The sequence below is a fragment of the Salvelinus alpinus genome, chromosome 12 (genome assembly GCF_045679555.1).
Source record: "Salvelinus alpinus chromosome 12, SLU_Salpinus.1, whole genome shotgun sequence".
Classification (NCBI taxonomy): Eukaryota; Metazoa; Chordata; class Actinopteri; order Salmoniformes; family Salmonidae; genus Salvelinus; species Salvelinus alpinus.
Window position 1 is genome coordinate 24,849,908 of NC_092097.1, and position 24,035 is coordinate 24,873,942.

The window sequence follows — 24,035 nt, forward strand, 5'->3', positions numbered from 1 at the left end:
ACACAGCCCTAACTTTATCACACACACAACAATGTACACAGCCCTAACTTTATCACACACACAACACTGTACACAGCCCTAACTTAGTCACACACACAACACTGTACACAGACCTAACTTTATCACACACACAACTCTTTACACAGCCCTAACTTTATCACACACACAACACTGTACACAGACCTAACTTAATCACACACACAACACTTTCCCTACTCACTGCCAACATACCCCACACACTGTCACACATACACAGGACATATACCCCCTCACAAACAAGCCGAGAGGTTTGCTATAAAACATACCCGGTTCACCAACCCGCTTCCAATTACCATTCTGAAAGATGATCTGACAGAGAGCCTTGGAGAGCATGCATGACTCCTCATAAAAGCCATTTGAGTGTAATAAACGAAAATGCTTTACAGTTAAAATTAATATTATTATCATAGTGTGAACGCTACTGAGTTTAGCACTTATAAGGTAGACTATTCTGAACCATAATATGTTTAACGAACCTTAAAAATAAGTTCATGAATTATGTCAGTGTTTCCAGTATGTTTGTGTGTTAACTGTATACCCATGCAGAGTAAAGTTGCAAGGTTGTAGTAGATTGTTATGTGGAAACTATGTGTGCATTGGTCCCACTTCAGCTCCAATTCCAAATCCGGATTCCTGGTGGGATAGGGAGGAAAGCTGACCCACTCCCAGACCCAGTTCTTACAGGGAAAGTAGGGACCCATGCTCTCTCTCTCTCCCTTTCTCCCTCACTTTATCTCTCCTTCCCTCTCTTTCCCCCTTCTCATGTATTCCCCTTACACCTCTCTCTCTCTGTTGCCCCCCTTTCATCTCTCTCTCTCTCTCCTCTCCTCCCTCTTTCTCTCTGTTTATCTCAGGCTCCAGTGACCTCTCTCAGCACTGGGACAAATTTAGCGGCCTGGTTACTGGAGCGACCAAATAGCCGGAGACAATAGAGAGAAAGTGGATGTGAGTGTGTGTGTGTGTTTCTGAGAAACGAGTTGAGAGAGCAGAGAGCTCCTGGTTCCACAGATCCAGTTAAAGACACAGAGACACAAACAGCCGAGCAGGGAGTAAACAGACTGGGACTGCTGGTCCAGGGGAATGCAGACAGGGGAGAGTCTCCAGTCTCCATACTCCACACAACAGCACCAAGGACACACAAGCTCTATCTCAAATAATGTAAGCTGGCTTGCTGTCCTTATCTCCTTTCGTTAATCTGCATTTAGTTGAAAGAAATGGACAGGTGAAAGTTAATTCCCAATACGTAACCCACATATTACTTTTTCCTATCCTGTTGAGTTGAAAGAAAGGAGAAGAGGCTAGAGTTTGGCTTGTGGTTGAAGCTAGGGTTAGGCTAATGGCTAGGGTAAGGGTTGAGCTGGGGTGTGGACATCAAGCTAGGGTTAGTGTTAAGATAATGGCTAGGGTCTCTGAATTCCCAATTTAACCCGACTGTATCCTTCCTTCGCTAAACTTCCAACCGGCCTCAACTTGGTTGCCCGCTCTGACATCCTACCTCTAGACTGATAGAAGGCTAGGTAGAGTTTCCTCCATACCTCCCACACCTGTCTGCTCCCTTCAGATTAGGGTTATGGGCTAGCTAGATAGAGGGCTTGTTTTCAGTCTGGGCTGGGGACATTCTATCTGCTTTCAACAGGAAGTATTGCAGCGGTGACCCAGTTTGTTGCTCGTAGTGGGGGTGAGCGGGGAATGTGGCTGGGTTATTCTGGGATGTTGGGATGGTCACTCTGTAGTCATAGCAACATGTAGATCCCCTTCTACTCCTGAGCCCACAGCATTCTGGAACTGCCATTGGTGCCATGTCACTGTGCTGCCATGCCTTTCTCTTGTACCAACCCACATTCCATACCATGCACAAACCAGCACTCCAATGAAGTCAGAAAAGCTCTGTTACTATTAGGTCCCAGGTTGAGTTACTACAGGTGTCAGGGAAGGCGACGTCACAGAAGCTACACTATACAGTGCTGTGAAAATATATTTTCCCCCTTTCTGATTTTCTCGATTTTTGCATATTTTTTGATACTGAATGTTATCAGATCTTCAACCAAAACCCAATATTAGATAAATGGAACCTGAGTTTACAAATAACAAAAAAAATGTATGTTTATTTTATTTATTTAATTAACAAAGTTATGCAACACCCAATTCCCCTGTGTGAAAAAGTAATTTAGCCTTTACACTCAATAACTGGTTGTGCCTTTAGATGCAATGACTGCAACTAAATGCTTCATGTAGTTGTTGATCAGTCTCTCACATTGCTGTGACATTTGTGGATTTTGTTTTCAAGCATGAACTGCTCATTTCAAGTCTTGCCACATCTCAATTGGGATTAGGTCTGGACTTTGACTAGGCCATTCCATAACATCAAATGTGTTGCTTTTTAACTATTTTCATGTAGACATGATTGTGTTTTGGATCATTGTCTTGCTGCATGACCTAGCTGCGCTTCAGCCTCAGCTGACAGACGGATGGCCTGACAGTCTCCTGTAGAATTCTCTGATATAGAGCAGACACATACACTCTGATACATTCATGGTTCCTTCTATTAAGGCAAGTAATCCAGGTCCTGAGGCAGCAAAGCATCCCCAAACCATCGCACTACCACCACCACCAAGTAGAGAAAATTAGAAAGGGGGCAAATACTTTTATATATACAGTGCTGTGAAAAAGTATGTGGACACCCCTTCAAATTATTGCTAGAGTTGCCCTGATGAACTGTAAGTGCTGTTATTGTGAACTGGAAACGTTTAGGGGCAACAACGGCTCAGCCGCGAAGTGGTAGGCCACACAAGCTCACAGAAAGGGACCGTTGAGTGCTGAAGCACGTAAAATAGTCTGTCAGTTGCAACACTCACTACCGAGTTCCAAAGTGCCTCTGGAAGCAACGTCAGCACAAGAACTGTTCGTCAGGTGCTTCATGAAAGGGGTTTCCATGGGCGGCAGCCGCACAAAAGCCTATGATCACTATGCGCAATGCCAAGCGTTGGCTGGAGTGGTGTAAAGCTCGCCGCCATTGGACTCTGGAGCAGTGGAAATTGGTTCTCTGGATGAATCACGCTTCACCATCTGGTAGTCCGACGAACGAATCTGGGTTTGGCGGATGCTAGGAGAACGCTACCTGCCACAATGCATAGTGCCAAATGTAAAGTTTGGTGGAGGAGGAATAATGGTCTGGGGCAATTTTTCCATGGTTTGGGCAAGGCCCCTTAGTTCCATTGAAGGGAAATCTTAACGCTACAGCATACAATGACATTCTAGATGATTCTGTGCTTCCAACTTGTGGCAACAGTTTGGGGAAGGCCCTTTCCTGTTTCAGGATGACAATGCCCCTGTGCACAAAGCGAGTTCCATACGGAAATGGTTTGTCGAGATTGGTGTGGAATTATTTGACTGGCCTGCACAGAGCCCTGACCTCAACCCCATCAAACACCTTTGTGATGAATTTGAACGCCGATTGCGAGCCAGGCCTAATCGTACATCATCAGTGCCCAGCCTCACTAATGCTCGTAGCTGAACGCAAGCAAGTCCCCGCAGCAATGCTCCAACATCTAGTGAAAAGCCTTCCCATAAGAGTGGAGGCTGTTATAGCAGCAAAAAGGGGAACCAACTCCATATTAATGCCCATGATTTTGCAATGAGATGTTTGACAAGCAGGTGTCCACATACTTTTGGTCATGTAGCATACCTCCACTTTACTATTTTTCTCCACTCAATGCTTTAAAAGAAATCCTCACACATATTTTGCTGTGTTTTCTGACCAAGTCAAATGAAATTTGGTTGGTCAAAAACAAGTCTGTGTTTAATAGCGGAGGTCTCGCTAGCCCATGTCTTTTGTTCTGGAATAGCCTACCCATCTGGGACTGTCAGTATTGAGGAGTCTCTCCCTAAGACAGACATTTAACACAGAGGGGACTTTCCAACAGAAAACCTCCCTATGGAAGTGCCCATACGACCTGGTGGGGATTTATTTTGGGACTCAGAAAACACACTTTTATTAAACACTTCATACTGGGAATTAGTGAGGTTAAGTGGAGTGTGAGAAGTAACTAAAGAGATGTTGCACAGACAGACAGGGAGAGGGGGGGGGGGGGACTGTCATGAAGGAGAGAGTACAGGACAGCTGGACTGTCATACAAGGACTTATTATTCAGCCTCAAAGCACTCCACATACAGCAGATACTGTACATCAACAGGTTTATTGTGTGCATGCACATGTCAGCGCAAGAGAATTATCCAATGATAATGTGAGTCATACTGTACTCCTACCAGCAAACTGTAATAAATAACAGACATGCCAAAATAACAGTAGGCCTACACAATTAGTTGTACTTGTTACTTTATTCATAATACAGCACTACAAACAGATTTAGAATGAGCAGAACTAACATTCCAATTCAAAGCAACGTTCCATGACATGAGGCCATATTGGGTGTACCATGTTCTTCTGGAATGTTCTGTTGCATTCATGCTCATCACATCTTTTCGAATTTGGTGCCTTTCTCAGTATTCAACAACCACAACAATGACACATTCTGATGTGCCTCCATGTTAGATAGTAGGTAGAGCTCTGTGGCATGAGTAGGGCAATACAAGGGGATCAAAGCAGGGTTCCTTTACAATATAGCAGATCTAATATAGCTTTAATACACATTGCTAGTATAATTCTCTCACCAGCACAGTGCTGGGTTTAGTCTCACACTAATCAGCCATACTCTATGCAGATTATAACATGTTTAATACTATACAGCTGCAACGTGCGAGAGCTCTTGGACTGAGAACCACTGCTATCGAGCACCACCTGGAGGCAGAGGGGATAAGTACAAGTAAAGAGCTGAACAGTGGTGGAAGGCAAGGCCATCATTCCCTTCAGTCAGGCAGAGCACAGCTAGGACAAGGAATAAAGAGCTCTCTGTACAAGTGCATGTTAATGTTTCAGAGTAGACCTGAGTGTCTGTTACAAGCAGTAGAGACAGGAGAGGACAGGTCACTTTGTTACAGGTCACCTACCTGCAGCCTGCCATTCAGGACCTTCACAAAAGCATAACAGAAAACAGCATTGTACACACAGGAACAATACATCTTCAAGCAAATAATTGCAGAACCAATATCAATTGAAACCCAAAACAATTTCCATAATAACATACAAACAAGCAAAAACCAATCATTACGTTTGGCAGTGAAACGCTTCCCTTAAACAAAACTCAACAAGCACACTCAAATGCACCATCATCGGGAAAACCCCACACACGTCTTTTTCTACCTTAGAGTGATAGAGGACACACTATTGGCCTCCAGAAACAAAGAGCCTGAGTATTACTATGAGTATAGTATTACTGTGCATTTCCACCTGTGCAGTTTGCATCTAGAAATAGAAGACAAAGCAAAAAAAAAACTTCTTTACCATCTATATAGCTTTATTCACACCTTAAGATCTTGTCATTTTATATTTTACCTTTAGTCCTCCCTTTAAAAAGGGACAATCTGCAGTTGCTACTGCCAAATATATATTTATAGTATTGATTTTTGAAGACTAACTTAAATGCCTCATTAGCTTAGTTTGTTTAACTGTCGTACCCCAAAAAGAAAATTGATTTACTTTATTTAAACAAGCACTGTATCGCCTCAAAACATTGTTAAGACTATTATTTTGATATCATAGATGGCCAGGCCTTAGCAGCCATAGCTCTGTATATGAGCGGTTACATTTCTCCAGCCCCATCCCTCAGTTTGACAGAAACAGCGCGGGGAAAACACTTTGTTATTGTTTCAACTGCAATTGCCGCTTTAATGTTTTATTTCTTCTAATTATCAAGGGGCAAACTTAGCACAGGTGATAAGGCTTAGCAGGCCTGTATTCTGTGTAGTGGTGTACAACTCCATACTTACTGTCCCAACACTCATTAATCTGATTTAAAATGTAGGATATTGGAAGAGGTTAACAAAAATCATAAAATAAAACATATTTGGAGAGGAATTAAAGGATCACAAATATTACTAATATCAAGCACAACACCTCCTAAAACAGGAAAATAATGAATCAACCGTATAAAGAAATTGCCAAGTTCAAAATTGCCAAGTTCACTGCACTAAAATGGAGAAATTCAAGAGAGCAGAACTAGAATTTAAGAAAATTGGCAATTGTGAATATTTTAGTATTCATATTTAAGACTAAAAAGTAAATACTGGTCTGGAAAGGAAAAATGGCAGCCCTTGCACGTAGAAACACTACATGACCAAAAGTATGTGGACACCTGCTCGTTGAACATCTCATTCCAGAATCACGGGCATTAATATGGAGTTGGTCCCGCCTTCGCTGCTCAAACAGCTTCCACTTCTGGGAAGGATTTCCACTAGATGTTGGAACATTGCTGTGGGGACTTGCTTCCATTCAGCCACAAGAGCATTAGTGAGGTCGGGCACTGATGTTGGGCGATTAGGCCTTGCTCGCAGTCGGCGTTCCAATTCATCCCAAAGCTGTTCGATGGGGTTGAGGTCAGGGCTCTGTGCAGGCCAGTCAAGTTCTTCCACACCGATCTCGACAAACCATTTCTGTATGGACCTCGCTCCATGCACGGTGCATTGTTATGCTAAAACAGCAAAGGGCCTTCGCCAAAATGTTGGAAGCACAGAATCATCTAGAATGTCATTGGAGCATTAAGATCTCTAAAGGGCCTAGCCACAACCATAAAAAAAACAGTCCCAGACCATTATTCCTCCTCCACAAAACTTCACAGTAGGCACTACACATTCTGGCAGGTAGTGTTCTCCTGGCATCCGCTGAATCCAGATTAGTCCGTCGGACTACCAGATGGTGAAGCATGATTAATCACGCCAGAGAACGCGTTTCCACTGCTCCAGAGTCCAATGGCGGCGAGCTTTACACCACTCCACCCAATGCTTGGCATTGCACATGGTGATCTTAGGCTTGTGTGCGGCTGCTCGGCCATGGAAACCCATTTCATGAAGCTCCAGACGAAGTTTTTGTGTTGACGTTGCTTCCAGAGGCAGTTTGGAACTTAGTAGTGTGTGTTACAACCAAGGACAATTTTTTTTTTTTATAGCAATCGGCGGTCCCATTCTGTGAGCTTGTTTGGCCTTCCACTTCACAGCTGAGCCGTTGTTGCTCCTAGATGTTCTCACTTCACAATAACAGCACTTACAGTTGACCGGGGCAGCGCTAGCAGGGCAGAAATTTTACAAACTGACTAGTTGTAAAGGTGGCATCTTATGAAGGTGCCACGTTGAAAGTCAGAGCTCATCAGTAAGGGCATTCTACTGCCAATGTTTGTCTATGGAGATTGCATGTCGGAGTGCTCGATGACATACACCTTTTAGCAACGGATGTGGCTGAAATAACTGAATCCACTAATTTGAAGGGGTGTCCACATACTTTTGTATATGTAGTGTATTTCCTTATTGAGATGGGCTAATTTACAACAACTCTACATAGAGGGCTATAGATGTGACTCTTCAACTATATTTCAGACTGGTTATTATCGTTAATATTAACTACGTTTTACTAACTAGACTTTGAAAAGAGAGGCAAAAGTTCTGTGGAGTACATTCACTTGCATTGTGAGTACAAGGACAGTAAGACAACAAAGCATTCTGATCAGCGCTGCAGGGTAAAGACTTCTCCCTGGGGGTATGTATACTATTGAAAAACGATGACAAGGGTATCCAAAGGAGATGTTTCTTATTGACTTATCTTGAAAATAGGCCTTGCAACCAAAATGTGGTCAATAAATCAGCAAAAACGTAGAGTATGTATCGAAAATCTCCTTTTGATCCCCCTTGTCTTCGTTTTCAAGAGCACACAAAAAAAACGCTGCAGAGAAATTATTAAAGAAAAACAAAAGGACTAAACAGGAGAGGAGGACCACCAAAGCACTGCGGCTCCATGAATATACATGGCAATGAGAATTCATACCTGTTCTCACTGGAGGAGAAGTAGTCAGCCAGTGTGTAGCTAGCTTACCATCATCTTAACCGAGGGAGAGAAGACCGGTCTTTAAGGTATAAAATATAGCGTATGGCAGCAAACACGTCAGCAGCCTGACAACCAGCAGAAAGCTTTTTCTGGACACTTACAACAGTGGCCAATAGGAAACAAATGTCAACAGGTCTTCCGTCGGGAACAAAAACTTAAGTCTCACATATCGTTGTCGTCAAAGTTAGCTGCAATGACAGCTGCGTTTTCATATGTACAATGCTGCTTGGCCCTCAAATAAATAAATACCTATGATGTTACATTGAGTAGCAAATGACTTTCATGACATGTGGCACAGAGATAACTATATAGTTGGATACTTCAAGAAACACATTGCTGGATTTGTACCTTTCATTACTAGCGCCATTGATCAGAGGCAGTGTGATACAAGCAATACAAGGCAACAGAGAGCAAAAGGGAACATGCTCTTTTAAGTGCTATACTCTGTGTCTCTCTGGGGCGTATGAGTGGCTTTTGATGCAAGGGATTGTGTCTTCTTCCAATTTTAAATAACCTTGTACATTACATCTGTGTGTTCCAATCCTCTCAGGCTATGAATGTCTTTATAACCTTCTGTATGATCTGTCCACAACCGGGACATGGAGCGTGGAACTTGTGCAGCTTCCTGGCGCAGGAGAAGCAGGTTAGCAGGTGAGCCGTGCGGCCGTGTATAATACTCCCGTTACGCGGACGCATCCGACACAGCTTACAGGGCTCCAACAGCGCCTCGGGCCTAACCTCTACTTCCATCCCCAGGCTTTCCTGACTCTCTCCCCCAGAGAGCTGCTCCTCCCTGGGAAGGCCTCGCGGCCTAGGACCCTTGCCCTTCCCTGGAACCCCGGGGGGCAGCAGGCGGTCAGGGGTGGAGTGTGAGGGCAGGATGACGGGGTCAGACACGGTCCTGAGGCAGTCTGGGACATCGATGCCTGTGTCGCTTTCCTCCTCATCGTCGTCTCGCGGGGCCAGAGTACTGCATGCTGGGATGTCGGGGACGGAAAGTGAGTGGACCAACCGTGGGACGTCTTTGTACCAGTTCTTGCGTAGAGCCCAGCAGCGTACGCAGTAGCGCTGGAGAGGAGAGTTGTACTTCCTGCACTCTGTACACTGCCATGCATCCTGAGAGAGTTAGAGAATGTGTTAGACAAGAGGTAGCTATAAGGAACTATCAGTGTCATGTGAGACAGAGGCAGAGACAGTCAGATAGAGGGAGACAAAGTCGAGCGAAAGAGAGATCGAGACAAAAAGATGGAAAACAGAGATGGAGACGGACCTGTGTAGAGATCTCTATATCCGTATCATCACTCAGACACTGAGAGTCCTCATCTGGCTCCTCCTGCATCTGAGGAGAGAAGAGAGACACTCAGTCACATAAACTACATTTCCATACAGTTTTTATGAGAGTAAAGTCATACCGTATTAAAAAAAACAGCTGTGTTCGGTTAAATTATATAAATGCCAACAGATCATTTATACGTTTGGCATGGTGGGAACTTTTTGTTTCTAAAATTAATTAATGCTAGAAATGGAGGTGGAAATGCCTTTATGCGCAAATATCGTAATAACCATCCTATGGAAGTAAAGTCACGTGATCTGGTGTGTGGTCCCGTGTGGCTCAGTTGGTAGAGCATGGCGCTTGCAACGCCAGGGTTGTGGGTTCAATTTCCACGGGGGGACCAGGATGAATATGTATGAACTTTCCAATTTGTAAGTCGCTCTGGATAAGAGCGTCTGCTAAATTACTTAAATGTAAATGTCCTCCCTAGGGCTGTGGCCGTCATGACATTTTGTCAGCCAGTGATTGTCAAGCAAGTAACTGTCGGTCTCACGGTAATAGACTGTTAACATAAAAACATTTAGCATCTCCTGGCTTACACACAAGCCACTGACACAGACCTTTGGAACAGCTACATTTTAAAAAGTCTAATATATCCATGTAATATAGCCTACACCAACACAATAAATCCATGTAATATAGCCTACACCAACACAATAAATCCATGTAATATAGCCTACACCAACACAATAAATCCATGTAATATAGCCTACACCAACACAATAAATCCATTATTTATTTTAGACAGGTCTAAAGAAGCATGATATGAAGAAAATGTAGTCTATATCAGAAGAACAGAATAGCATATTCTGAGTTGTCCTTATGTTAAGTCCTGATATGGCTATGACATATGGATGTGGGCTACACTAGTTCATTTAGCAGACAAGATTTGCTTAGAATTCCGTGGCATTATTTTGTAATATGAAGAATACAATTGAACAAAGCTGAATAAAATAGAAAGGATATTTTCTCCAAAGGATTTGTGGGAGTGCTCACATGTGGTTATTCTGTGTTAAGCGGTTGAAGAAATAGGTATTCCTATATGCTTAATTTAGAGTTATTAATGTAACTTTAGTTGTGATACAAACGTTGGGCTATATGTTTGGATTTTTAATACATTGTAAGGCTGCATGATGCGACTAATGATGATTTGAAAAAAAGTATCTTGAAAAAGCATGAGCTCTGCTTTGTTTTTCGCGCAGGCTGTACACACATCAGTTACAATTTGACAAGCACTTGATAATGCCAAGAATTTCACGGTGGCATCCCCTTTGTGTGGCTGTAATGCACCCTAAACAAATCCATGCCTTTGGTAGCCAGTGGCCGTTGTGCCCTTCTGCCTGAGTACTGTGCGCTCCGAATCTCCATCTCACTCACATGGCTCTCCATCACGTGATCAGGTCTTTCTCACAGGCTACAAGTGAAGACAGACACATCGGGGACGCAACTGCACACGTCCTTATCCAATTCCGAGGTGAATATTGGAAGAACTGTCCACATTTACTTTTCGTCAGCCCTACAAGATGAGTAGGCCTAACGTACAGCGAAAGCACTAGCCTATGTCAATCTACTATCCCCCATAGTACAAAAGCCGACCTATTCTATTCTGTGCGAGAAATAAATATTCCAAACAGTCTGGGACAGTTGTGGGATGTGATAGATCCCAAATTAATACAACAATTAGCATCAAAAAACATTTTCTACGCAATGTGGCTGAAGCAATAGATCAGAACTTTAAGCTTAAAATGTTGAGAAACTATCAGGCTATTTCTTCACATTATAAGCGCAGCAATGTGCACATGGTAGTAGACTATAAGTGCGAATGTTCCATTAGCGGGAAAACATGCTTTTGTTATAAAGGTGCATTTTTATGGTGAAAATTATCTTCCCCAAACTTGAAACGCACACACTGCGTATGTATGCCAGTTAGGCTCTACACCCCTTGTAAAGCGGATTAATGTGATAACTTCTTAAAATGTATTTGGCCACTTTAGTTGTGATACAAAACTTATATCAAAATATACAGGCTTATGGGCTAGGCTACATGAGGTGTGCAACTATAATTCGACAAAGTCACAAACAAAAGGCATTGTTTCTTATGCTGGGCATCATTCACAAGTGATAATATATAATTCACAAGTGATAGGCTGATATTGTCACCCATCAGACTATTCTTGATTTAATCTTGTCTTTACATATAGTAAATAATGTGTGAAATTTGTTTTGATTTAGAATGGACCATTATCATGCACCTGTATCGAAACAGGGGCAGCGGGGAAAAAACAAAACACGTAATCTATGCACTTAAATAGTGAATGGAGGACACTTTTCGCATGGTTCATTTTCATGCCAGCCATGTAGGCTATACTCCTGTTGTAAATAAAAGCAATGTGCTTAATATTAGGAAAGTTGAGAAATAAATATAGTATGCATAGCCTATAGAAAGCTGATTGAATCCTCTTTTTAGTTAAGGCCATCACTCTGTTTTCTTGCGCAATTGCATAGCCTATAGAAATGTGGCACAACATGTGCTCTCATGAAGTGTTGGATTCGATTTTTGATGACATTTGCATTGATTTCAGAGTGATTAGAGGGACAATAGTGCTGAGTACCAGGCAGTTAGCAAGTTTGGTAGACTACTAATGACCAGCAGCAGCATCAGAGCTTGGAGAAGCCTAATTACCGTGACTAAACTGTCACATGGAATTTGACTGCCTTCATGACTGCCGGTGTGGCGGTAATACAGTCACGCAACAGCCCTAGTCCTCCCACTACATCTTGGGAAACCAAGGGAGTTTAATAGGCTGCAGATTAAATAAATTATGAACTTCACAGGGTGGTGAAAGTGCACAGTGATGAGCTTGATGTCTCTTTCCAATAAATATTGAGGGTCTTATTCTGGTGACATGATGATCGATGCCTGACTGCTGCTTGACAAACAAATATTCTTTGTGTTATCCATAATAATCTCGTCATAAAGATAAGCCTACCCGCACTGTCATCAAAAAGAAAGGAGGACCAAGGCACTCTTCATATAATTAATTAAAATGCCTTTATTAGTATGGCATGTTCAATAGAAACAAAGTTTTAAAACCAAAACCCGCACTGTATCTGGGAACTGTTGGCTAGAGCGCACATGCCAAGACAACAGTAGGAACATTTAGTTAAATCAAATAAATACATTTGCTATTTAACGCAACAGTTTGTGACAAAACTATCAGTAGAGTTGAAAATGCGATGGAAACTTTTGCTTTTTATTTGGTAAATGAAAACTTGAAAAATAAGTACATTGTGTGCACTACGTCATCACGTACTGCATATTTTCTTTATGAATATTTGAGTGGAAATCTGTCGCTAATCGGATGGAAATTGACCTAAACCCAAAAAACATGGGTAGATGGCAGCATCAGCGCAAAACTGAAAGTGCAAACCACCGCAAGGTGACAGGGAATATGGTCAAATTCAAACAGTACAGTTTTGCCCTCCCTAAGGCAATCAAACAGGCAAAATGTCAGTAGAGACAACGTGGAAACACAATTCAACGGTTCAGACACGAGACGTAGAGTACAGTTCCCGTCAAAAGTTTGGACACGCCTACTCATTCAAGCGTTTCTTTATTTTTACTATTTTCTTCATTGTAGAATAATAGTGAAGACCTCAAAACTATGAAATAACACATATGGAATCATGTAATAAGCAACAATAAAAAAGTTAAACAAATCAAAATATATTTGAGATTTTTCAAAGTAGCCACCCTTTGTCTTATGACAGCTTCACACACTTGGCATTCTCTCAACCAGCTTCATGAGGTAGTCACCTGGAATGCATTTCAATTAACAGATGTGCCTTGTAAAAAGTGAATTTGTGGAATTTCTTTCCTTTTCAATGTGTTTGAGCCAATTAGTTGTGGTGTGACAAGGTAGGGGTGGTATACAGAAGATAGCCCTATTTGGTAAAAGACCAAGTCCATATTATGGCAAGAACATCTCAAATAAGCAAAGAGAAACGACAGTCCATAATGAAGGTCAGTCAATCATCAAAATGTCAAGAACTTTGAAAGTTTCTTCAAGTGCAGTCGCAAAAACAAAGAGCTATGATGAAACTGGCTCTCATAAGGACCGCCACAGGAAAAGAAGACCCAAAGGTACCTCTGCTGCCGAGGATAAGTTCAGTAGAGTTACCAGCCTCAGACATCTGTAATTAACTACATTTCAGATTGCAGCCCAAATAAATGCTTTGCAGAGTTCAAGTAACAGACACATCAATTGTTAGAGGAGATTGCATGAATCAGGCCTTCATGGTCAAATTGCTGCAAAGAAACCACAACTAAAGGTCACCAATATGAAGAAGAAACTTGCCAGGGCCAAGAAACACGAGCAATGGACATTAGACCAGTGGAAATCTGTCCTTTGGTCTGATGAGTCCAAATTTGAGACGAAGAGTAAGTGAACAGACGATCGCCGCATGTGTGGTTCCCACCGTGAAGCATGGAGGTGGTGGTGTGATGGTGCTTTGCTGGTGACACTGATTTATTTAGAATTCAAGGCACCCTTAACCAGTATGGCTACCACAGCATTCTGCAGCAATACGCCATTCCATCTGGTTTGCACTTAGTTTTAGATTTATTTAACTAGGCAAGTCAGTTAAGAACAAATTCTTATTTACAATGACGACCTACCCCGGCCAAACCATAACAACGCTGGTCCAATTGTGCACCGCCCTATGGGACTCCCAATCATGGCCGGTTGTGATACAGCCTGGAATCGAACCAGGGTTTGTAGTGACGCCTCTAGCACTGAGATGCCATGCCTTAGTTCCACTACTCCCAAGTGGCGCGGCAGTCTATCATCTGTTTTTCAACAGGACAATGACCCAAACACCTTCAGGCGGTGTAAGGGCTATTTGACCAAGAAAGAGAATGATGGAGTGCTGCATCAGATGACCTGGCCTCCACAATCACCCGACCTCAACCCAATTGAGATGATTTGGGATGAGTTTGACCGCAGACTGAAGGAAAAGCAGCCAACACGTGCTCAGCATGTGTCAAGTCCTTCAAGACTATTGGAAAAACATTTAAGGTGATTACCTCATGAAGCTGGTTGAGAGAATGCCAAAAGTGTGCAAAGCTGTCAAGGCAAAAGGTGGCTACTTTGAAGAATCTCAAATATATTTGGATTTGTTTAACACTTTTGGTTACTACATGATTCTATATGTTATTTCCTAGTTTTGATGTCTCCACTATTATTCTACAATGTAGAAAAAATTAAGGAAAAAACCTTAACACCTTAGGTGTCCAATTTGTAAGTCGCTCTGGATAAGAGCGTCTGCTAAATGACTTAAATGTAAATGTAAATGTGTCCAAACTTTTGACTGGTACTGTATGTGGCAGGGACTCCAGACAATCATGGGTTACAAAGGGAAAACCAGCCATGTCACAGACACCGACATCTTGCTTCCGGACAAGCTAAACACCTTCTTTGCCAGCTTTGAGGATAACACAGTGCCACCAAAGCGGCCTGCTTTCCAGGACTGTGGGCTCTAGTTCTCCGTGGCCGACGTGAGTAAGACATTTAATCGTGTTAACCAACGTAAGGCTGCCGGCCCAGACGGGATCCCTAGCCGCGTCCTCAGAGCACGCGCAGACCAGCTGGCTGGAGTGTTTACGGACATATTCAATCTCTTCATATCCCAGTCTGCTGTCCCCACTTGCTTCATGATGTCCACCATTGCTCCTGTACCCAATAAAAGCAAAGATAACTGCCATCTGGACAAGATGAATACCTATGTAAGAACGCTGTTCATTGATTACAGCTCAGCCTTCAACACCATAATACCCTCCAAGCTCATCATTAAGCTTGGTGCCCTGGGTCTGAACCCCGCCCTGTGCAACTGGGTTCTGGACTTTGAGGGGCCGCCCTCAGGTGGTGAAGGTAGAAAACAACACCACTACGCTAATCCTCAACACAGGGACCCCTCCTGTACTCCCTGTTCACCCATGACTGTGTGGCCACGCACGCCTCCAACTCAATAATCATGTTTGCAGTAGTAGGCCTGATTACCAACAATGATGAGACCAGCCTACAGGGAGGAAGTGAGGGCCCTGTAGGAGTGGTGCTGATCGTGGACTTCAGTAGACAGCAGAGGGAGCACGTGCCAATCCACGGGACCGCAGTGGAGAAGGTGAAAAGCTTAAAGTTCCACGGCGTACATATCACTGACAATCTGAAATGGTCCACCCACACAGACAGTGTGGTGAAGGTGCAACAGCGCCTCTTCAACCTCAGGAGGCTGAAGAAATTCAGCTTGGCCGCGAAGACCCTGAAACTTTTGCAGATACACCATTGAGAGGATTCTGTCGGGCTGCATCTCCACCTGGTACAGCAACTGCACCGCCCACAAACGCAGGGCCCTCCAGAGGGTGGTGCAGTCTGGCCAACTTATCACCGGGGGCACACTGCCTGCCCTCCAAGACACCTACAGCACCCGATGTCACAGGAAGGCCAAAAAGATCATCAATGACATTCACCCCGGTATCATCCAGAAGGCGAGGTTAGTACAGGTGCATCAAATCTGGGACCGAGAGACTGAAAAATAGCATCCATCTCAAGGCCATCAGACTTAAATAGGCATCACTAGCCGGCTCCCACCCAGTACCCTGCACAGAACTTACTAGCTGGTTACCACTCAGTCACTCAAACCTGCACCTTAGAGGCTGCTGCCCTATGTACATAGACATGGAATCACTTTAATAAGGTAGCATACTGTTTTACTAATTTCATGTGTATATATTGTACTCTAGTCAATGCCACTCATACATTTCTCATCCTAATATTTCTATATTCCAATCTTTTAGATTGTGTAATGTTAGATATTACTGCACTGAGCTAGGAACACAAGCATTACTGGTGATTATTCCATTATTATTGGTGATTCTCTGATCCACCTCTACGCAGACGACACTATTCTGTATACTTCTGGCCCTTCTTTTGACACTGTGTTAACAACCCTCCAGGCGAGCTTCAATGCCATACAACTCTCCTTCCGTGGCCTCCAATTGCTCTTAAATACAAGTAAAACTAAATGCATGCTCTTCAACCGATCGCTGCCTGTACCTGCCCGCCTGTCCAACATCACTACTCTGGACGGCTCTGACTTAGAATATGTGGACAACTACAAATACCTAGGTGTCTGGTTAGACTGTAAACTCTCCTTCCAGACTCACATCAAACATCTCCAATCCAAAGTTAAATCTAGAATTGGCTTCCTATTCCGCAACAAAGCATCCTTCACTCATGCTGCCAAACATACCCTTGTAAAACTGACCATCCTACCAATCCTCGACTTCGGTGATGTCATTTACAAAATAGCCTCCAAAACCCTACTCAATAAATTGGATGCAGTCTATCACAGTGCCATCCGTTTTGTCACCAAAGCCCCATATACTACCCAACACTGCGACCTGTACACTCTCGTTGGCTGGCCCTCGCTTCATACTCGTCGCCAAACCCACTGGCTCCAGGTCATCTACAAGACCCTGCTAGGTAAAGTCCCCCCTTATCTCAGCTCGCTGGTCACCATAGCAGCACCTACCTGTAGCACGCGCTCCAGCAGGTATATCTCTCTGGTCACCCCCAAAACCAATTCTTCCTTTGGCCGCCTCTCCTTCCAGTTCTCTGCTGCCAATGACTGGAACGAACTACAAAAATCTCTGAAACTGGAAACACTTATCTCCCTCACTAGCTTTAAGCACCAGCTGTCAGAGCAGCTCATAGATTACTGCACCTGTACATAGCCCATCTATAATTTAGCCCAAACAACTACCTCTTTACCTACTGTATTTATTTATTTATTTAGCTCCTTTGCACCCCATTATTTCTATCTCTACTTTACACTTTCTTCCACTGCAAACCAACCATTCCAGAGATTTTTTTATTTTTTTACTTGCTATATTGTATTTACTTCGCCACCATGGCCTTTTTATATTTTTATTTATTTATATATATATTTTGTTTGCCTTCACCTCCCTTATCTCACCTCACTTGCTCACATTGTATATAGACTTATTTTTCACTGTATTATTGACTGTATGTTTGTTTTACTCCATGTGTAACTATGTGTTGTTGTATGTGTCGAACTGCTTTGCTTTATCTTGGCCAGGTCGCAATTGTAAATGAGAACGTGTTCTCAATTTGCCTACCTGGTTAAATAAAGGTGAAATAAAAAATAAAAATATAAAAATTACGCTACACCCGCAATAACATCTGCTAAATAGGTGTATTTATAGGTGTAACCTAGCTATAGTCTGAAATAATACTCCATAGTACAAGAGCTATAAAGAAAACATATAATTGTTTATGTACCACTCAACATAGAAACTACAGGAGAACAGTCCTACCTCCTTATCAGCCTTCTCCTCTTTTCCTCCTCCCTCCTCTTCAGGTGGTGGCTCTCCTTCTCCTCCACTCCCTTCTTCCAGCACGGCCTCCTTCATTTCCACGCTCACCTGTTCACTTCCCCCCTCCGTCAGGAACCACAGGTCGTCCGTCGTGTCCGACACGATCGCTGTGTCCTCATCCTGCGCAGGAGACAGCTGATCCCTCAGTCAGGATGTGTGTGATCTGATCACTGTATGACTATGATCCCTGAGTTTATCCCCTTGACAAGCAAATAAACTGACTATAGTAAACAGCATATTCTTCTTACTTGATTAGTGTGGATGTCCGTAGAGCCGTTGCTTCTGCGACTGTAGTTGTTACGCAGATTACCCAGAAACCACCAGGGCAGCCCTGAGAGGTCCCACTCGTCTAGTGTGACATCGAGCTTGGGCCGTTTGCAGGCCGACTGGGGCAAGCCATCTAAAGAGTCTGAGGGAGAGGCCACAGGGGGGGTTGGGACTCAAATAATATAGCAGTTATATATAGCCATGTGAGTGAGTTTACCTTCGTCAGGCTCCCGGGGTCTTCTCTGAGACGGGGTCTGCATGGGGAGGGCCTCGTCACTGGCCACAACCAGGCCCGCCTTGGCCACGCCCCCACACACCTACACAAGTAGGAGGGGAGGAGGAGAGCCAATCAGATAACAGAGCAGAAACTGGGCACTTGGCGAAACCACAGCTCCTTCACAGCACGGCCTAGGGAGGGTGGGGGGCAGGTCAGTGGAATAGGTCCATGGGTACTGGGGCAATGGAGGGCCACATAAGGACAGACAGGGCAACAGAGCCACACACATTCAGAGAAAGGTTGAAAATGAAAGGAGACAAGAGAGTGACTGACTACAATCTGCCTAAATTAATCTGTAATCCTACATGCTTGGTGTTTGTGTGTGCATAAACCAGACAAGCATTAGTATGGACACACCACACCGCAGATGCAGCGTTCAATCTTCCATGATCACACACAAGTTGGAATACTATTCAACACGATGCCGTGATTAGATGACAAGTGACTACATCTTTAAATTGGTCTGCATGCATTTCTTGACGAAGAGGAACCAGTCCTCCCATATTATCTTTATTTTTGTTATTTTTCAAATTGCAACACAAAGACTGAGGGAATTTATATTTTTAATTTATAATATCAGTCAATGATTTCTGCATGCCTCTTCTCAACAAAAGTTGTAGTCACAGATAATTAAACCCATTGATCACTATCCATATGATCAACATTCATTCATTAATTCTTCTCTAGTCATATCTCACTGTAAACTCCCATATGCACTATTGGCCTAGAGGCAACTAATGCTAAGTGGAAACAAGAGGTGTTGGGGTAAGAAACTATTGCGGTGTTGGTGAAGGGCAGTTTGGGTGTTAGGGAGAAGGGGAAGTGGGGTTTGTTGTTTCGGTGGAAGAGAGAGGTGGCAGATATTGCGTGGAGGGGCAAGTTTGGGGAAGGGCCAGGTGTGGGGCGGGTAGAGAGAGGAAGGGGTAGATGGGGGAGTGGGTGTTTGAAACGAGACTGGATCAGGAGCTGTGTTCCTCCAGCAGGTTTGGGGCAGAGAAGAGAACTCTGAGACAGACAGAGACAGTGACTCTGCCCCCCATGCTCTGAGTGGTGCTGGTGGGTCCGGCAGTGTTATATGTTGGAACTCCACCAGGCCAGGCCAGAGATGGGGATGTACAGAGACGGTGCCACTCTGTACACATAAACACCTGCGAAGACAGTGGCCCTCCCCTCCCCTCACAACACACAAGCTACTGGCTCAATAAACTTGGGAAAATCAACCAACTGCTCTACATTTTCAATGCAACTAATAATTTTTAAATCAGTTGATTGTATTCCAACTTTGATAATGGTGATAAAGACCACAAAATCAGTTGGCCAGAACAATTGATATCTCAACTAGGAAGCTGCGCGCATGGCTCATTACATTTTGAAGAGAGTGACGGATTGAGCTACCCTGGGGGGGGGGGGGGGGGTTGTGTGTGGTGAGGTGGTGGGCTTGAGGGTCCCTGTTTCTCCTGAGCACCATGCTTCAGCTTTACCTGACCGCGGTCCTCCACTCCGCCCTCTACACACTCACGGCCCACAGAAAGACTCTCTGCAGCGTCTGTGTTTCAGAATGAGATACAGTAACACACAAAACACACCCTGCCCTTTAATTAACACACTCCGCACACACACACACTCCCTATAACACTATAGGTACACTGTAGCTCTGGTTTCTTCGAAGAATTCTGCAGGGCAAATGAGGAGTTAAACACCTCCACATCAAGAGAGATCCAGTTCTACAGTTTACACATGCACACCTTTCACCTCCAACCAGCAAGACTGAGCTTATAGAGTAGAAGGCAATACAAAGAGAGACTGATTCTTCACTGGTTGGTAAAACCATCATTCTTAAAGCTTCAACATTCATTAAGACCCTATACGTAGATGATTTGACTGTACACGTGAGAAAAAAGAGAAAATATGTATATTGATTTCTTATCAACAATCATCCCACACTCAATCCAGACAAAGCAGCATTGCATTAGTCTTTCACCTGTTTCCGGCAGGATCATATTCAAATGCATCAAATTGTATTTTTTAAATGGAAATCTCACAAGCAACGGAGGCATCGATCACTTACCTGAACAATTCAGCACAACTAAATACTTCTTCAGCATCTCGTAGACTGGACTGCAAAATAGGACACATGTCGACTTGAACTTAAGTGTTAAGTATACAGCCTAAGCGTATTATGTACAGTGTAAGAATAATGTGTACTGAGCATGAGCCTGTGGGTGTGCGAGTGCGCTCACCTGGGGTTTTTGACGGAGAAGCTCTCGACTTCCAGCAGCTCTCCCAGTGGGTCGTCCTGACAGTGCACTATGTGTTGCCTCTGTTTATCATACAACTGCTTCCCCATGATGTACTGGCCCAGGTAGTGCATCACCTGACACACACAGTTTGTGAACATACGTTTTAATAAGTGCAATATAGCTTTATCTTATAGGGCTGTTACCATGCCAACTGTGTCCACTCACCTCCTTGAGGGTAAAGATGTCCTCCTGGGCTCCAGCCACACGCAGAATCTGCAGGAGAGGGGCTTTAGGCTGCACCTGCCACAGACAGAACCTGCATTAGCCTTAGCAGGACCAGATACATTCTCTGTACAAAGGTTGTGGTTAATGTTGTTGAGACGTAGGTCAACATCAGTGGAAGCTCCTCAGGAGGGAGGGGAGGACCATCCTCAGTTAATTTCATTAAAAAAAAAAAAAAAGTTGATCCTTTTTAGACAAAACTATACTAAATATATTCACATCAGCAAATAATGTAGGGTAGCGCCATGGTGTAGCCGGAGGACAGCTAGCTTCCGTCCACCTCTGGGTACACTGACTTCAATACAAAACCTAAGAGGCTCATGGTTCTCCCCCCCTTCCGTAGACTTACACGGTACTGGAACGAATTGCAAAAATCACTGAAGCTGGAGACTTAAATCTCCCTCACTAACTTTAAGCATCAGCTGTCAGAGCAGCTTACAGATCATTGCATCTGTAAATAGCCCACCCAACTACCTCATCCCCATGTTATTTATTTATTTTTCTTTGCACCCCAGTATCTCTACTTGCACATTCATCTTCTGCACATCTATCACTCCAGTGTTTAATTGCTAAATTGTAATTATTTCACCACTATGGCCTATTTATTGCCTTATCGCCCTAATCTTACTACATTTGCACACACTGTATATAGACTTTTCTATTGTGTTATTGACTGTACGTTTGTTTATCCCATGTGTAACTCTGTGTTGTTTGTGTCGCACTGCTTTGCTCTATCTTGGCCAGGTCGCAGTTGTAAATGAGAACTTGTTCTCAACTGGCCTACCTGGTTAAATAAAGGTTAAATAAAAAAAATAAAAAACTGAAAGAATAAGCTACAGGTAGCTAATACTGCAGTGCATAAAATATGGTGAGTAGTGGACTCAAAGAGAGAGAAAGATAATAGTTTAACAGTTTTGGAGATGCCAGAGAGAGAGATGCATATGTATGTTGTTTGCTTGAACACAAGGAGAGATAGACAGAGGTGATGGTGAAAGATGGATGAGCTGGGAAAGGGGGATACCTAGTCAGTTGCACAACTGAATGCATTCAACAGAAATGTATATTTCGTCATTTTTTCTCTCTCTCACAGCTTGCAAATGCAGCTAGCTAGCTTAGCCTACTCAAACAGAGGGATGCTATGTTAGCTAGTTGGGTATGCCTACCCAACAACACTGGAACTCTTCCAAGTCAAGGTAAGGATTTACAATTTAATTGCCACCGGTACCCGACTGTGTAACTGCTAACTGGTTATAACCGCTAACTGACTGTACACTAACGTTACTGCATGATTGTAGGGGGTTTAACGCGTTATTTCTATTAGCTATGTTGACTATGACGTTAGATTAGCAAATAATGGTGACAACGATGTAGGCTGTGTGTAGCGGTTATGATATGGTTTGGCTTGGATAGGTTCTTCGCCTGGTCACATACAGCTGATGTGTTGTCCATTGAAGTCCACAAGCCAAGGGAAAGGGTGAGAGCAGGAGAGCGCATAGATGCGGAAGAATACAACGTGGCTGCTATGAAAGTGAACTGGGTTTACGCGTGATAAGGCGTGTATTCATTCCGCTGATTTTGCTGTAAAACGTTTCTTAAACAGAAGCAAACGAAATGAAAATAAACATACCTGGATGTGTCCAATATAAACTCTCGTTTGCAACTGTTGGACTAATGACTACACCCTAGATCATCCAAGAGTGTGCAAGGTGGTATTGAATATGCCACTGTCGGTCACCTCAAATTTCTCTCGACCAGTGTACACCTATGTTGTAAACGTTCATTCAAAGGCCAGGTTGTAGCAACTTCATGACTGGTATAGGGAAAATGTGAGTATCATGTAGTAGCCTAAACCTATGGATGTTACATTGAACTGGGTGAATGGAATATGAGCGACAGTCATCCAATACGCTGTAATAGAAATACGACCATGCTCATGAGAATAAACATATCTGTGTAAATAAACTCACCTGACTCCCATCACCAGGTAATATGTTGCATGCTGAGCTTGATGCTGTGTACTGCTGGGGTGACGGTAACGAGGTCATATTCAAAAGACAAAATCTGCAAGGGGGAAAAAACGCAAGAATTGATGTTAACGTTAGCTATTCATTTCATACACAACCCACTGTATCTTCTATTTAGGTTCAATCTACATTTGGGGGAAAGAAACACGTTGATCGCTAGTTAGTTAAAGCTAGCAACTGCATGTCTTCAAGCTGTCCATTGGCCTTGGCTAACTACCTAGCTAACTAGCCTCTTGAACACAACTTATTGAGCCCGCAGCCTGTAGTCAGCTAACGTTAGCTAAACAAACAATATAGCATTCTATGAGTAGTTAGCGAGCTAACTTACTAGATAGCTAACGTTAGATAACATTGTGAGACCATATACTCGTTGGTCGCTTCCGCGCAACATATATTAACTGATAGCTATCTTTCCAACACTTTAAATAAAAATTCGATGGCATTCTGCATTTAATTTTAAACGACGTCAAATGGATAGCTAGTTAGCCATAGGAAATGCTAGATAGCTAAGTTAAACTGGACCACTTTGCTAGGTAGCAAACGGACAACTGAAACTCACCTCAATATATCGGCATTACTGCAACATTCTCTAGCAAGCTACATTCTTGCAAATTGGCCTTCGTACCCGACAAATACTAAAGTGTGTAATGAAAAATATAGCAATTTAACAAAGCATAGCCAAATCGTGTGCTACCTTGTAGCCAGCTCTTCAACTGTTAGCACAATTTAGAAAATTCAAATTCAGTATGGTGCACTGCACAACTTCCGGTACAATTGTCGCCATCTTCACTTTTCTGGCTGGTAGCTATAGTTTTTGTTATAAAATAGCTAGCTGTGGTTGTATGTTAGCTATATCCACAAAGATTTGCCCACGTCTACCTACTAGTTACCTGTTTTTGCGTAAACTTTAGCTTTCCTTACTATTTTGGGGGTATACGGCTTGCTCACCTAAAGGCTATGCGTAAGGTAACGCTTGGAAATCCGTACCATGCATGACATTCTGATGGAACACAGAATATCACTCTTGCTCAATAGCCACCAGCCAACAGATTGTAGTTTCACTGTTTCCACACATACTTTTTTGGTTCATATAAAGTGTAAAATGTAGCTATTATTTGTACGTTTTAT

The 24,035-nt window shown here is 43.2% G+C and overlaps 1 protein-coding gene and 1 long non-coding RNA gene across 6 annotated transcripts; one reads left to right on the plus strand and one right to left on the minus strand.

The window, feature by feature from the left end:
- The first annotated feature begins 790 nt into the window (after window positions 1–790).
- On the plus strand, window positions 791–18,048 carry LOC139535733 (uncharacterized). The gene is made up of 2 exons (XR_011667187.1): window positions 791–1,197; window positions 17,802–18,048. It is a non-coding gene; the product is annotated as an uncharacterized lncRNA (long non-coding RNA).
- Window positions 4,359–23,940, minus strand: mdm4 (MDM4 regulator of p53). Of its 5 annotated transcripts, none has more exons than XM_071335478.1 (11): window positions 23,856–23,940; window positions 22,851–22,944; window positions 20,827–20,901; window positions 20,602–20,735; window positions 20,430–20,479; window positions 19,843–19,907; window positions 18,302–18,401; window positions 18,066–18,226; window positions 17,758–17,952; window positions 9,300–9,368; window positions 4,359–9,145 (listed from the first exon to the last, which is right to left on the minus strand). In XM_071335478.1, the coding sequence occupies exons 2-11, from the start codon at window positions 22,926–22,928 to the stop codon at window positions 8,576–8,578; spliced, it is 1,497 nt and encodes a 498-aa protein (XP_071191579.1). In that variant the 5' UTR covers window positions 22,929–22,944; window positions 23,856–23,940; the 3' UTR covers window positions 4,359–8,575. The 5 variants fall into 5 exon arrangements, with proteins under 5 accessions (XP_071191579.1, XP_071191580.1, XP_071191578.1 ...); XM_071335479.1 differs by having other exon boundaries at window positions 23,798–23,893; XM_071335477.1 differs by lacking the exon at window positions 23,856–23,940 and adding an exon at window positions 23,467–23,778.
- Window positions 23,941–24,035: the final 95 nt, after the last annotated feature.